Source organism: Chiloscyllium plagiosum, chromosome 3 (assembly GCF_004010195.1).
Source record: "Chiloscyllium plagiosum isolate BGI_BamShark_2017 chromosome 3, ASM401019v2, whole genome shotgun sequence".
Classification (NCBI taxonomy): Eukaryota; Metazoa; Chordata; class Chondrichthyes; order Orectolobiformes; family Hemiscylliidae; genus Chiloscyllium; species Chiloscyllium plagiosum.
The window spans coordinates 102,995,564-103,011,531 of record NC_057712.1 but is presented as its reverse complement, the minus strand read 5'-3'; the positions used below and the strand labels follow the sequence as shown (position 1 = coordinate 103,011,531).

The following is a 15,968-nucleotide window of genomic DNA, read 5'->3' as shown; positions in this document are numbered from 1 at the left end:
TTCCTCCCACTGTCCAAAAGATGTGCAGGTCAGGTGAATTGGCCATGCTAAATTGCCTGTAGTGTTAGGTAAGGGGCAAGTGTAAGGGTATGGGTGGGTTGCGCTTCGGCGGGTCGGTGTGGACTTGTTGGGCCGAAGGGCCTGTTTCCACACTGTAATGTAATGTAATGTAATGTAATCTAATCTAATCTACAAGATGCATTGCAGAAATTTGCCAAAGATCCTCAGACAGCACATTCCAAACCCACTTCCATCTAGAAGGAGAAGGACAGCAGATACATGGGAACATCCCCATGTCCAAGTTCCCTTCCAAAAACTCACCATCCTGACTTGAAAATATATCACTGTTTCTTCACTTTTCATTGGTCAAAATCCTGGAATCCCCTCCTTGATGACACTGTGAATCAACCTACAGTATGTGGATTGCAAGAAGCCAGCTCAGCACCACCTTCTCAAGGGCAACTAGGGACGGGCAATGAATGTTGCATTAGCCAGTGAAGCCCACATCTCATCAGTGAATTGAAAAGATTGAATGAAGTCCCCCAGCAGGGTATAAATGGATGACGTTTCCCGATCTTCCAACACACAAATTGAGGGCTGTAATCTTTTACTGACTTGGCTTTCCTCTCTCTCTCACCGTATCTTCCTGATTTCATTTTCACTTGTTCATTCTTTGCTTTCTGCAGGTAACCTCAGTATTAACACCGAAGCACCAGGAAAGCGGTTGAAAGAGGGACAGACTGGCAGTTTAGTGTTTTGAGATTTAGATGTTTCAGGTGAGACAGAGGGGGATGTAAAAGAGGTTGGTGAGTTGTGTTATTAAAGGAAAGCTGTACTGAGGGAGGACATCTTGGAGAGTTTATCTAGCAAGGCCAAGTGGATAGAGCTCAGGAATAGAAAGGGTGCAATCACTTTGATGGGATTGTACTACAGGCCTCCCAAAAGTTAACAGGAGACAAAGGATCAGATATGGAAAAAATGTGAAAAGATCAGAGTTGTTATGGTGGGTGATTTTAACTTGTTCTATATTCACTGTGAAACAAAATGTAAAGAGTCCAACCAGGGAAAGGGCCATGAAATGTCTTTGGCAGACAGAATTAAGGAAAATTCCAAGGTATTTTATACATATGTATGTAAGGAACAAGAGGGTAGCTAGGTAAACTTGGTTCTGGTATTATTTTCACATTAGATATGCATAGGTAGCTCCACCTTGATGTATACTCATTCTATGTCCATCACAGAAATACTGTGAATGTGAAGAATGGCACTTTTAAAGGCTACATTTGGTTCCGTATCGTATGAGCTCACACGAAGTATTGAGGCATGGCAGAAGCAAGGTATTGTGATACTTCCTTCAGCATTCTTCTTCCATCTATGGTTTTAGTTGGCCAGAACCGATGTGTTTGGAAAGACATCCACTATTTTACACTGACCTTTGTGGAGGGGGCCTTGTATGTCCCTAATCTAACCCACAGTGAGCCACAATAAAAGGTATCTCTGTCATTGCCCAAGAAAAACGCATCTGGTAATCCTCAGAATCCATCTTAACCTACATCATTTTTAAAATGCAGCTTTTAAAAGTGTTGTTCTTAACATTCACAGTATCATTGTGCTGTTATTTACTGCTACTATTGTGACAATTGGAGCAGCTAACCAGACAGAATCAGGCATGTCGGAGCTGTATGAAGGCAAGGCCTAATGTATTCCCGCTCTTCCAAGAGAAACTCGGCCAAATAGGGGAAAATGCTGGACGGATGTGGGTAAATGTGGGAGGAAGAGTGCAGTGTGGATGAGTGGGGAGGATATGGTGTTGAATGAGTGAAGACGAGAAGCCATTCCTCTCTCAAGTCTGGCTCAGACACACAGTAGGCATCGACAGAAGTCCAGCCAGATGATTTCTGCTCATTCTCTCAACCCAGGCTTGCTCTTTTGAGTCAAAGACACCAGAAAAAAATAATAACATTCTAGAATTTGGAACAAGGTGCATTTCAAGGTCAAGGCGCATTTCTTGTGACTTCAAAAAAATTAGTTGATTGCCCTTTCAGTAGCCTTCATTACTTTGCCTGATTGCTTTTGCGATTTTCTAGGTACCCTGCTGTGTGCCTTGTTTTCCTATGACAGATGTAAGCTATCACATGGGACGCTGGTTTTGGACTGGGGTGTACAAAGTTAAAAATCACACAACACCAGGTTATAGTCCAACAGGTTTGATTGGAAGCACTAACTTTCGGAGCGCCGCTCCTTCATCGGGTGGTTGTCAACTACCTGACATGGTGTGATTTTTAACTTATCACACGGGACTGTAGTTTCCTGTTTTCTTTCTCCCCTCTTGAATGGAGGACCCACATTCACTGCTTCCAGTTTCTTTGATGTTTAAGAACCTTAATGCAAGGAAATGTTTGGAATTTGCACAGCAGTCCTTGGGTTGGTGTTGTAATGTCACTGGAGTAATTGTCCAGAGGCAAATGCTCTGGCTCCTTGTGCTCAATCCCACAATGTTTGGAGGGAGATGGACCAATTGAAGGCAGGTGGGACTAGTTTAGTTTGGGATTATGGTCAGCATGGACTGGTGGGACCAAAGGGTCTGTTTCTGTGCTGTGTGACTCTCATATATTTGTCGAACATCCCTTTAACTGTATACATTCTGTTTACTTCAATTCTTCTCTGTGACAGTGAGTTCCACATTTTCACCACTCTTTGAGCTAAGATGCTTCTCCTGGGTCTGGATGGGACAGTCTTCAGAAGGATGGTACAGACTTGATGGGGTGAATGTCCTCTTTCTGCCTGTAGGGATTCTCTGAAAACCTCTTGTAATTTTAAACAACTCTATTAACTTGTTTTGCAGCCATTTTTTTGCCAGGAGAATGGGGGTACAAGTACCACTGCCTGACCAGTTTATTCAAGAGAAAACCTAAGCATGCAAATCAATCATTGCTGAATCCCTCACTATCCACATCCTGGGGTTCATCATTGACCATAAACTAAAATACACTAGCCATATAAATATAGTGGCAGATGTGGGAATTTCAGGAGAGTTTAAGGGTTACTGAGGATTATATCTGCAATAAATGTCATTGCTTGCGAATCCTGTCCGATCAAATGGATCGGTTGAAGCGACAGTTAGAGGCAATAAGGAATTTACAAGAGCTACAGGGTGTGATGGATGGCAGTTATAGGAAGGGAGAAAAGCCGCAGATACAGTCAGGTAGATGGGTTAACTCCAAGAAAGGTAGGAGACAAAGGTAGGCGGGTAGTACAGGAGTCTTCTATGGCTATTCCCATTTCAAACAAGTACACTGCTTTGGAACATGTAGAAGGTGATGGGTTCTCAGGGGAATGTAGCACAAACAGTCAAGTTTCTGGTATCAAGACTGGCTCTAATGTAATGAGGGGTACATTGAGTTCCAAGCGATTAATTGTGTTAGGGGACTCTTTAGTCAGCGGAACAGAGAGAGGTATCAATGGCCAGAAGCAAAAAATAGGAGGATAGAGCAGATGAATATGTGGCTGAGGAGCTGGTGTATAGGTGGAGGATTCACATTTTTGGATAATTGGAATCTCTTCTGGGGTAGAAGTGACCTGTACAAGAAGGATGGATTGCTTCTGAATTGGAAGGGGATAATATACTGTCTGGGAGATTTGCTAAAGCTGCTTGGAAGGATTTAAACTAGTAAGGAGGTGAGGTTGAACCCAGGGAGATAGCGAGGAAAGAGATCAATCTGAGACTGGTACAGTTGAGAAAATTAGCAAGTCAAACAGTCAGGGCAGGCAGGGACAAAGCAGAGAACAAGGTAGGACTGATAGATTAAACTGCATTTAATTCAATGCAAGAGGCCTAACAGGGGAAGGCAGATAAACTCAGGGCATGATTAGGAACATGGGACTGGGATATCATAGCAATTACAGAAACATGGCTCAAGAATATGCAGAACTGGCAGCTTAATGTTCCAGGATACGGTCAGGGGCGGCACGGTGGCACGGTGGCACAGTGGTTAGCACTGCTGCCTCACAGCGCCAGAGACCCGGGTTCAATTCCCGCCTCAGGCGACTGACTGTGTGGAGTTTGCACGTTCTCCCCGTGTCTGCGTGGGTTTCCTCCGGGTGCTCCGGTTTCCTCCCACAGTCCAAAGATGTGCAGGTCAGGTGAATTGGCCATGCTAAATTGTCCGTAGTGTTAGGTAAGGGGTAAATGTAGGGGTATGGTGTGGGTTTCGCTTTGGCGGGGCGGTGTGGACTTGTTGGGCCGAAGGGCCTGTTTCCACACTGTAAGTAATCTAATCTAATCTGATACAAATACTACAGGAAGGACAGAAAGGGAGGCAAGAGAGGAGAAGTGGTGTGTTTGATAAGGAATAACATTACAGCTGTGCTGAGGGAGGATATTCCTGGAAATACAGTCAGTGAAGTTATTTGGGTGGAACTGAGAAATAAGAAAGGGATGATCACCTTATTGGGATTGTATTATAGAATCCCTAATCGTCAGAGAAATTGAGAAACAAACTTGTAAGGAGATTTCAGTTATTTGTAAGAATAATAGGGTGGTTATAGTAGGGGATTTTAACTTTCCAAACATAGACTGGGACTGCCATTGTGTTAAGGGTTTAGATGGCGAGGAATTTGTTAAGTGTGTACAAGACAATTTTCTGATTCAGTATGTGGATGTACCTACTAGAGAAGGTGCAAAACTTGACCTATTCTTGAGAAATAAAGCAGGGCAGATACCTGAGGTGTTAGTGGGGGAGCACTTTGGGGCCAGTGACCATAATTCAATTAGTTTTGAAATAGTGATGGGAAAGGATAGACCAGATCTAAAAGTTGAGGTTATAAATGGGCAGAAGGCTAATTTTGATGGCATTAGGCAAGAGGTTGCAAAAGCTGATTGGGGGCAGATGTTCGCAGGTAAAGGGAAAGGGATGGCTGAAAAATGGGAAGCCTTCAGAAATGAGATAACTAGAATCCAGAGAAAGTATATTCCTGTCAGGGTGAAAGGAAAGGCTGGTAGGTATAGGGAATTCTGGATGACTAAAGAAACTGAGGGTTTGGTTGAGAAAAAAAAGGAAGCATATGTCAGGTATAGACAGGATAGAGCGTGCAAATCCTGAGAAGAGTATAAAGGAAGTAGGAGTATACTTAAGAGGGAAATCAGGAGGGCAAAAAGCAGACATGAGATAGCTTTGGCAAATAGGGTAAAGGAGAATCCAACGAGTTTTTATAAATACATTAAGGACAAAACGGTACCTAGGGAGTGAATAGGGCCCCTCAAAGATCAGAAAGGCAGCCTTTGTGTGGAGCCACAGGAGATCATAAACAAGTATTTTGCATCAGTGTTCACTGTCGAGAAGGACATGGAAGATATAGAATGTAGGGAAATAGATGGTGACATCTTGAAAAATGTCCATATTAGAAAATAGGATGTGTTGGATGTCTTGAAACGCATAAAGATGGATAAATCCCCAGGACCTGCTCAGGTGTAACCTAGAACTCTGGGAAGCTAGGGAAGTGATTGCTATGCCCTTGCTGAGATATGTATATCATTGATAGACACAGGTGAGATGTCAGAAGACTGGAGGTTGGCTATTTAAGAAAGGTGAGAGACAGGGAACTATAGACCGATGAGCCTGATGTCAGTGGTGGGCAAGTTGTTGGAGGGGATCCTGAGGGACAGGGTTTACATGTATTTGGAAAGGCAAGGACTGATTTGGGATAGTCAACATGGCTTTGTGCATGGGAAATCATGTTTCATGAATTTGATTGAGTTTTTTTGAAAAAGTAACAAAGAGGATTGATGAGGGCAGAGCATTGAACGTGATCTACAGGGACTTCAGTAAGGCGTTCGACAAGGTTCCCCATGGGAGACTGGTTAGCAAGGTTAGATCTCATGGAATACAGGGAGAACTAGCCATTTGGATACAGATCTGGCTCAAAGATAGAAGACGGAGAAGGGGTGGTGGTGGTAGAAGGTTGCTTTGCAGACTGGAGGTCTGTGATCAGTGGAGTGCCATAAGGATCAGTGCTGGGTCCACTATTTCTCTTCATTTACATAAATGATTTGGACTTGAGCATAAGATGTATAGTTAGTAATTTTGCAGATGACACCAAAATTTGAGATGTAGTGGACTGCGAAGTTTACCTCAGATTACAACGGAATCTTGACCAGATGGGCCAATGGGCTGAGGATTGGCAGATGGAGTTAAATTTAGATAAATATGAGGTGCTGCATTTTAAAGCAAATCTTAGCAGGACATATACACTTAATGGTAAGGTCCTAGGGAGTTTTTCTGAACAAAGAGAGGTTCATAGGAGTGCAGGTTCATAGCTCATTGAAAGTAGAGTCGCAGATAGATAGGATAGTGAAGAAGGCATTTGGTATGCCTTTTCTTTATTATCCAGAGCATTGAGTATAGGAGTTGGGAGGTCATGTTATGGTTGTACAGGATGTTGGTTAGGCCACTTTTGGAATATTGCGTGCAATCCTGGTCTCCTTCCTATCGGAAAGATGTTGTGAAACTTGAAAGGGTTCAGAAAAGATTTACAAGGATTTTGCCAGGACTGGAGGATTTGAGCTTTAGGCAGAGGCTGAATAGGCTGGGGCTGTTTTTCCTGGAGCGTCGGAGGCTGAGGGGTGACCTTATAGAGGTTTATAAAATCATGGATAGGATAAATAGACAAAGTATTTTCCCTGGGGTAGGGGACTCCAGAGTTAGAGGGCATTGGTTTAGGATGAGAGGGGAAAGATATAAAAGGGACCTAAGGGGCAACCTTTTCACACAGAGGGTGGTGCGTATGTGGAACAAACTGCCCGAGGAAGTGGTGGAGGCTGGTACAATTGCAACATTTAAAAAGCATCTGGATGGGTATATGAACAGGAAGGGTTTGGAGGGATATGGGCCAGATGCTGGCAGGTCAGACTTGATTGGGTTGGAATATCTGGTCAATATGGACAAGTTGGACCGAAGGATCTGTTTCCATGCTGTACATCTCTATGGCTCCATGACACTATGGCTAAAAAAGCAGATCAGAGGCTAGGATTCCTGTAGTAAGTAGCTCACCTCCTGATTCCTGAAATTCTGTCCATGAGATACAAGTCAGGAGTGTGATGAATTACCCTCCCCTTGATTGTTATGTATGCAACTTCAGTGATAGCTTGACACCATTCAGAACAAGACAATCCACCTCTTCAGCCCCTCATCCACCACTTCAAAAATGGTCATATCAATTACAGTGGATTCATTTCCATTGTTATTCAATGCATGAACACCTCCCTGTTTAAGTGATTTGTTATGAGGACTATATTTAGTTTAAAGTCTTCTTGACTTCTGGTGGCATTAGATTCCTGGTGGATGGACATTGCAGGACACTGCAACTCAGTGATCCAGCCAATCATGTTTAACACCAAGGTTGATGGTTGTGGTTATTAGAGGTCAATTATCTCAGCTCCAGGGCATCTCTGCAGAATTTCTTCAGGCTAGTGTCCTTGATGGAACCTCATCAGCTGCTTCATCAATGACTTTCCCTCCATTTAAGATCAACAGTGGGATGTTCACTGCTGATTGCGCAATATTCAGCACCATTTAGACTCCTCAGATACTAAAGCAGACAATGCAGCAAGACTTGGATAACTTACAGGTTTGGGCAGGTAAGTGCTAAGTAACCTCTGTGCCAGATAATGGCCATCTCTAACAAGAGAAAATCTCACTATCTCTCCATGATATTACCATCCCTACCTACCCTACCAACATCTTGGGATTTCAATTGACAAGAAACTGAGCTGGGCCAATCATTTAAATACTGTAACTGCAGAGGCTAAAATTCTGTGGTAAGTAACTCTCCTCCAAACTGCCTAAGACTTGTTGTCCATCTACAAGGCACATGTCAGGATGAGTACAACTCCACCAATCCTCTAGAAGCTTGACACCATCCAGAACATGGCAATATGCTCATTAGCACCCAATCCACCACTTTAATCATTCACTCCCCCCACCTCTGACACACAGTAGCTACAAGAAGCCCTGCAGCAAATCACCATGACTCCTCTAGCCAATCTCATGACTGTTACCACCTGTAAGTTCCCCTTCAAGCCCCACTCAACTCTGACTTGAACACATAATTCTTGGCCTTCTCTGTGACTGGTCAAAAAAATTGGAACTCCCTTCCTAACAGTGCTCTGGATGAACCCATGCCATAATGATTCAAGAAACCAGCTCACTACCACCAGATTCTCAAGAGCTTGGGCAATAAGTGCTGGCCTAACCGAGTGAGGCCCCTGCCCTGTGAACACATCTTTAAAAAAATTAGGTTACGCTTGAGATGATCTAAGTTGTTTGGTTTTATCTGATTTGTGCACTTTCTACACAGTGAGTATTGAGAAAAAGCTAGCGCACAATACTTTGGAAGGGAGAATTTCCTCTTCATGAATGGTTGGAGCAGAGCTACACCACTCACATAAGATGTAGAAGCATAAGTAGGCCATTCAGTCACTTGAGTGTACACCATCTTTCAATGAGACCATGACTGATCCTCAACATAATCGTCGGTTCAACTTTCCAGCTTTTTCTCTTTAACTCTTGATTCCCTTACTGATTAAAAATGTCCATCCCAGCCTTGAATAGACTCCCACTGTTTGTAAGTGAGCCTACTTGTTATTTGATTGCCTTTCAAAGCCAATGTTCCAACTGTGTTAACTTTGTACTATGCAATTCAACACAATATCCTCTTTTTTAGATTCCATTGTGATTGGATTTTGGGTAGGCTTGGCCGTGTTTGTCATTTTCATGTTTTTCGTTTTGACGCTGCTGACAAAGACAGGAGCACCACATCAAGAGTAAGTCAGGCTCTTACATTTAATTTATAATAAAGGGCTGTATCGGGAAGAACATGAGAGGTATCTTATAATATTACCTCACATACACCTTACAATCAATAGGAACTGGTAAATGCCTTGCTGCAGTGACTAAAATGTAGTCATTGAACAGCACATGCATTAAAACACAGATTAAGAGAAGCAACCCCTGAAATAGTTACAGTTGTATATATTGAAAATGCTTACAGGAATTAAAAATGGTTTTGATAGAGTAAATAAAGAGAAACAGTGTCCACTGGCATAAGGGTCAATCATCAAAGGGCACAGATTTAAGTTACTTGGAAAAGTACTGGAGGAGAGAGAAGGAGAATCATTTTATGCAGTGATTTGTTAAGATCTGGAATGCATTGTCTGGAAGCCTGGTGGAAAGAGATTCTAAAATAACTCTGAGAAAAGGTCAGCAATACTATAACAGTAAAAAGAAAAATTGCACAAGTGAAAAAATAGTTCAAAATCCTGGCTAATGGGAAAGGTACAAAAAGGATATGAAAGTCAATATAAAAATGTTACACTTATTTTTGGTGATAGAAATGTTGGCAGAACAACAGGCCTCTTAAAAACTGATAATGGTGATGTTGTCAATTAAGGAACTGATGGATGTACTGAACAATTACCTCACATGCAGCAACAGTATAGAAAGGGGTCATCATGCTGAAAATTCCAAGGCAAATTAATATTGAAAATCATGAACAGGAAATCGCTAACATTAATTTGAGCTAAATATCAGTAACAGAGAAAAGCATAATCATACTGAAGAATGACAAATCCCTGGGATCAGATGGTTTTCATCTGCAGGTTTTAAACATCCAAACATCTATCTCCCAAAGTTCTCTGAATTTGGTAATGGCTCCTTTAAATTGAAAAACTTTGAATTATCATTGCCAGTTAAGAAAAAATACAGAGAGACCAAGAAGTGGTCTAGTTTACATCCATTGTCGGGAAATTATTAGACTCTATAAGTAAGGTTGGTTGAACTTCACCATTTTCAGCCGATCAGGGAAAGTCGATAAGTGTAGCTCATGTCTAAGGGAGCTGGTTGAACCTTTGATAGAAGTAGCTGAAGTAATGGAGGAAAACGTCGATTCTCCTGCTCCTCGGATGCTGCCTGGCCTGCTGCGCTTTTCCAGCACCACACGTTTCAACTAATGGAGGAAAATGCCTATCAGCACTTTTTTTGAAAACCCAGAAAACTTTTGAATAAGCTCCTGCAAGCAAGAGCTAAAATTAAAACCCATGGAATTGAGGTTACTCAGGTTACGAAACTGCCTGGGCAATAGGAGGCAGGGAGCCATGATTCCGTAGATATTTTCAATCTTTTGTATTTTTAACATGCTTAGACATGATGTGACACACCTCTGGGGGCAGGTGGAGCTTGAAACCAGACCCTCTGGTTCACAAATAGGGAGGCTAATAATACTCTGATATGGATGATCTACAGGCACTTTATTTGACAGCACAGGAGTAGTGGTGTGTCCAGTAAAATGTATTGAAGCCTCAAATATTTACTGTATTTGCTAATAAATTAGATAATAAGATGGAAGTGTTAAATTATGAAGCAGTTTTAATAGACTACGTAAAGGGTAAACTGTGATAAATAAAGTTCAGTGTTGGAAAGTGTGAAATCATCCATTTTGGATATAAAAAGTATAGAATTGGATATTTTCAAAACAGTGAAATTCTAGAACCACTAAGTTCAAAAAGACTTGGGCTTCAGATACACAGATCATTCACACATCATGAAACAGTATCAAAAATACGAATGGAATTCTGCCCTTCATATGTAGAACATCGGAAGACACAAGAAAAGAACTCAGGGAACAGGGGCAAGAGAAGGCCAAATGGCCCACGTTGAGCCTGCTCCACCATGAGTAATCTTAGGCTTCATTTTCCTGCTCATTGCACCATACCTCTTGATTCCGAGAGACCAACAATCTGTCCATCCAAGCCTTAAATGAAAGTGGTGGATGTCATGGATCAGCTTTCAAAAGCCCTTAGTTAGACCATGCTTGGACTACTGAGAGCAGTTCTGATCACTGGACATTAGGATGTGTCCATCGACTTTGGAGAGGGTGCTGAATAGATCAGGACGGTACCTGAGCTTGGAGTTAAATTTCAAAGACCAATGTAAATAAGGGTTGACTGTTGGTAGAGAATGTATAAAGTGAAGTGATGATTTGATCAAGGCACTCACGATGTTAAGGGGAAGCAACAAAGTTAGAGAGAAACATTTTTCAGTTAGTTGGTGTGCCTAGGACCAAGAGGCACAACCTAAAAATTAGAATTAGACATTTCAGAGGCAGAATTCTGAAAGACCTTACACATAAAACATGGTGGAAGTTTGGAACTCTCTTCACAAAACGGTCATTGATGCTAGATTAATTGGTAATTTTAAATCAATAATGCATAGAATTTATTAACCAAAGGTATTAAGGATTATACCTTGCTTTTAAATCATCCATGATTTCATTGAATGCCAGTGCAGGTTTGCAAAACTAAATAGCCTACTCCTGTTTCAGTGTTCCTATATATACTTGAAAAAGAAATGTTCACATGGCAAGGATGTAACAGGAGAGAATGCTAGCTCTTTCACCAGTATGATGATCACATGTACGGTAAAATTCAATGATAACTCTTGCTTTTGATAAAACACAAATGATTACGTAAACCATTATGTAATTCTGGATTGTAATCTTCAACTGTTCAATGCTGATAATTGACTTTCAAAGTAACCAAGCTGTTGAAGTTGAGCATCATTAGTGACAGCTTGTACAATAAGAACATTATTGTATTCAACATCTAAAAACTGATTTTGCCATTTGAACCATGAAAGGAAATCTCGCTGTGCTAAGTGATTTGTTGCTGTGATTTATCAAGAGTAAACAAATATGACATTTTTCATTATTGTGTTTTCGGAGAGAAAAAAATCGAGGGGTTTTGATTTCATTTTATATTTGCAACGTTTTCCTTTGCTTGAAGCACTTGGGGGTCATGAGAACTGAACTCAGCTGTTATTTTTAAATGTCTTCACCTTCATTGTCTGGGCTTGTGCACTCTTTTTATAGAGCCCAGCATTCCTTTGATAAATATACAACCCAAGGGGCAATCCACTGCACAAGATTTGTTTCCAATGCATGAAGATAAAAATTGCTTTTCAGGGTTTAATCTAAACAAAAGAGTCCCCAGTCCCTGCCTATAAAGCTAGAATGATTTCTTTGCAACAGCTGGAAACTTAGTCGTGGATCGAGAAGTACCAGAGCTGGGCTGTGTTAACTCATTTCCAGATATCTGTTGGATATGTTAATGTTTCCACTTCTCTCTTTTAAAAGAAACCATGAAAGCTGTCACCATGATGAGATATAAACCGTTGTGTGTAGACTTCAACATAAGTTTGTCCTGATGCGGCTCAGTGGATGGTTCATGTTGGCCGAACCACCCAAAGTGTGGGCCCCACTTGGAAGCCCAGGTTAGAGCTATTCAGGAAGAATTGAAACTGAGGGTGGAAGTGGGTGTGTCGGAAGAGGTGGTGAAAAGAGGAAATGATGGGGATAATTGGCCCTGGAGAAAGATTTGTTCCCAACTTGCTGATTCATTTCTGGCAGGAAGGTCCATTGGGAGGTTTCTCAACTCACCACTAATTAAGATCCTAAAGTGGTCAACTAATAGTCACTTAAGGGCCTCACCTTGCCACCTCCCTCGTTATCTGCCTTCTTGGCAGGTGAGAAAGGTGACTGGGTAACCAGGGTGATTTGCTTGCCAGCTTTTAAAGCTATCTCCACGCCCCACCTCTTCTCACGACTACCCCCCAACCCATGAGAAGAAAAGAAATACTGACCTTCTTGCTATTGGATCTCTTGAAGAGTAGACCTCAGCCAATAGTCTTTAAACTGCCAGCCTCTGATTGGCTGGCAATCTGGAACACCAATGTTGATGCTTGTGATTGGCTGAAAAACTTGCCAAAGCTCACTACTCAGCTCTTGAAAAGCTAATTGGAGGGTGAGAGCTTGAGTTTTCTTGCTCGCTTTAGTAGAGTGGTAGTGAACAACTAATATTCCCACCTCTGTACTTAGTCCTGAAAAGAACAAATTGTGAGATGAATTTAATTTAATTTCATTTACGTGTCAATTTTTGTCAGGTATCTGTTGAAGAATGTTCTTTTGAAGGAAGGGGAAGTGAGGAGGTGCAATGTGCCTTTGGCATCTCTCACTGGATGTTTTGGCTTCTTCAGTGAAAGGATAAGGAGTAGCATCTAGCCTAAAGGCTCTTTAACCATAGTAGCTTTCCTGATACAGGGAACTACTGGCATGTTTGGATGCTGTCTTGTAACTGCGATATATCACCACAAGAACGGGTGATGAATATCTGGTTTTCAGTAGACTGTACGTAAGAACATTAGAACTTGGAGCAGGAGTAGGCCATCTGGCCCATTAAGCCTGCTCCACCATTCAATAGGATCATGGCTGATCTTTTCATGGACTCAGCTCCACTTACCCACCTGCTCACCATAACCCTTAGTTCCTTTACTGTTCTATCTCTGTCTTTGCCTTAAAATCATTCAAAGAAATAACCTCAACTGCTATACTGGGTCCAGTGCAATCTGTTTCTAATGTGGGAGAGGTTGCTGCACAACTCTGAAGCAAAAATGCCAGTCTGAATTTTTAAAATTCTCCAATTCTGCATGATCTTGACCTTCGTTATCTTGATTAGCTCCTACAGCCTTTTGCCTGAGTGCTTTTCCAATTTTGGCCACTTTTGCAGCCTTGGCTGTTTTTGCTCCACCATTGCTACTTAAATCTACAGTGGCTGAGGCCATAAGCTCTTCACTTTTCCCTAAATCTCTCTGCGCCACTGCCTTCGTCCCTTCCTCTAAGATGCTACTAAAGCCTATGACTAAGCTTTTCACCATCTGTTCGAAAAGTTATTTCCATGGCTTGGTGTCCATTCTTTGTCCAATAATGATGAGGTTCTTTGAGGCACTTTTCACATATTATTTTAAGGGCTCTACATAAATATAAGTGGCTGTTCCGCTACATAAATAAGCTTATCTCAAAACTTTAATTATTGCAACAATGGAAGGACACCAAGAATAGCCACTTTCCTCTTCAAAGCTGGAAAATATTGTTGAATTAAGTTAGCGATGCTTTAACTGGGTAATGATTATCAGAACTCAAAGGGCCGAATGGCCTCTGTTTTCACTGTAGGGATTCTATGATTCTAAGTTTGTGAAACTATAACACAGTGAAGGATTTTTAAGAGGAAAGGGAGATTAGGATGGGATGTACTAAAGAAACTTCACTAGGCATTCCTAAGAATCATTGACTGACTGAAATCCCACTTAGCCATCTATTCAATTACAGGCAGTGGAAATTACACACAGCAAGCAGTTCGTTCAAAAGAGAACTAAATAAATCTTTTGGATTTAATTAAAGCTACTCAAATCAATTTATTTGCATAATTACATGTCATGACATGCTTGTTATAAAAATATATATGGTGGATTCTCTCTTTGTGTAGTCAGTGTTTCCTCAAGACAGGGCGATTTGTTTGAAAGCCTATGCATCTAAACTGTATGACTGACCAAATTTGCTATTACATGAAACGTTTCTATCCATTGGAATGATGGATAAAATGACATACCAGTTAGTTATCTAGCAGAGAAAAGCTGTTGCAAGTGGAAATTGCCTCCATTGATATAGTTAGTTGCACTCAGCTTGGTCACAACTGCATGATAGATTTACTTAGTTCTCTTTTGAACGAACTACTCGCTCTGTGTAATTTCCACTGCCAGTACATGGACAGATAGCTAACTGAGATTTCAATCAATAATTCTTAGGAATGCCTAGTAAATTTTCTTTAGTTCATTTCATCCCAATCTCAGCTTTCCCCTTAAATATCCTTCACTGTGTTATGGTCTTCCAAGCTTAGAACCATAGAATCCATACAGTGAAAATAGAGGCCATTCAGCCCTTTGAGTTCTGCACTAACCCTCTGAAGAGCCTTCCATCCAGACCCACCTCAACATCCTATCTCCATAACCCTATATTTACTGTGGCTAATCCACCTAACCTGCACATCTTTGGATTGTAGGAGGAAACCAGAGCACCTGGAGGAATCCCATGCAGACACAGGAAAATCTTACACCATCCTACCCAGGATACCATGTTTAAATCATCCAGTCAGATTTCCTCCCCACTCCAGGTACTAAAATAACTCTTAGCAAAATCACAATCAGCACCCCACAGAACTGTGTCAAAGTGTAAACCTTCCTCAGTCTTCTCTGTGTTCAATTAAAGGAAATTTCACTTGGTCCTGCATTAGATGTAATGTAAGGAATCTGATAAGATGTTGTTTCTGCTTTGTTCAAAAATCTGTTCATGAGCTATTGACTATATCCCCACCCCGTCCCTGAAAAGTGTCTTGAGATTAAATCACAACCTCGCATCACATTTAACCCCGAGAACAAATTTTAACCACCGACTGGAGCTGTTACTAATTGCCTATTTTTATCTCATTGACATTGACTGACTTTGTCCCTGTCTTAGCATATCTTCTGCTGAACCCTTACTTTTAGCTGCATTGCCATTAGCTGGCCAGCAGCTCTTTAGATGTGGCAGTTCCATTGGGAGCAGTGGTCACCCTGACACTGGAGGAGGCTCAGTGCAAGGACCAACCAGGCTCTAGAGCCCAGGTAAGAAGGTATTGGGGCTGATCAGAGAGACCACTTCAGAGCCTCTATTTCAAAGCACTGCTGGCTGATCTCCCACATTCTACTTGCCAAAAACTTTGGATCATCTAAAACCTTACTGCCTATCTTAACCTGCAATCACATTCACCCCTCCCCATCTACTGAGAGTTACTGTGGCTCTGTGTAACCTCTTGATTTCAAAATTCTCTTATATGTTTTAATTCCCTTTGTGGCCACCCCTCTTCCTTTGCCTGTAATCTCCTCTAACATCACAACCCTCAGAGATATTTGTGCTGCTATAATTCTGGCCTCAAGAGCATCCCTGATTTTATTTGTTTCCCCATTGGTAGCTGTGCTAAGGCCCTGTGCTCTGTTCTGACACCTCTCGAAGTAATTTTTCTCCTTAAAATATGCCTCCTCAACCAA

The 15,968-nt window shown here is 41.6% G+C and overlaps 1 protein-coding gene across 9 annotated transcripts in view; it reads left to right on the top strand.

Moving 5' to 3' along the window:
• LOC122548400 (melanocortin-2 receptor accessory protein 2-like) overlaps window positions 1-15,968 on the top strand; it is a 41,211-nt gene that overhangs the window by 20,291 nt on the left and 4,952 nt on the right. For 5 of the 9 annotated variants that reach the window (XM_043686999.1, XM_043686995.1, XM_043686993.1 and 2 more), the window contains 2 exons: window positions 8,722-8,821; window positions 14,945-15,055. In XM_043686999.1, coding sequence (XP_043542934.1) covers window positions 8,722-8,821; window positions 14,945-15,055 — 211 coding nt within the window. Of the gene's footprint in view, window positions 1-1,241; window positions 1,338-8,721; window positions 8,822-14,944; window positions 15,056-15,968 lie in introns of all 9 variants that reach the window. The other 4 variants (XM_043686998.1, XM_043686997.1, XM_043686996.1 and 1 more) reach the window with 2 other exon arrangements.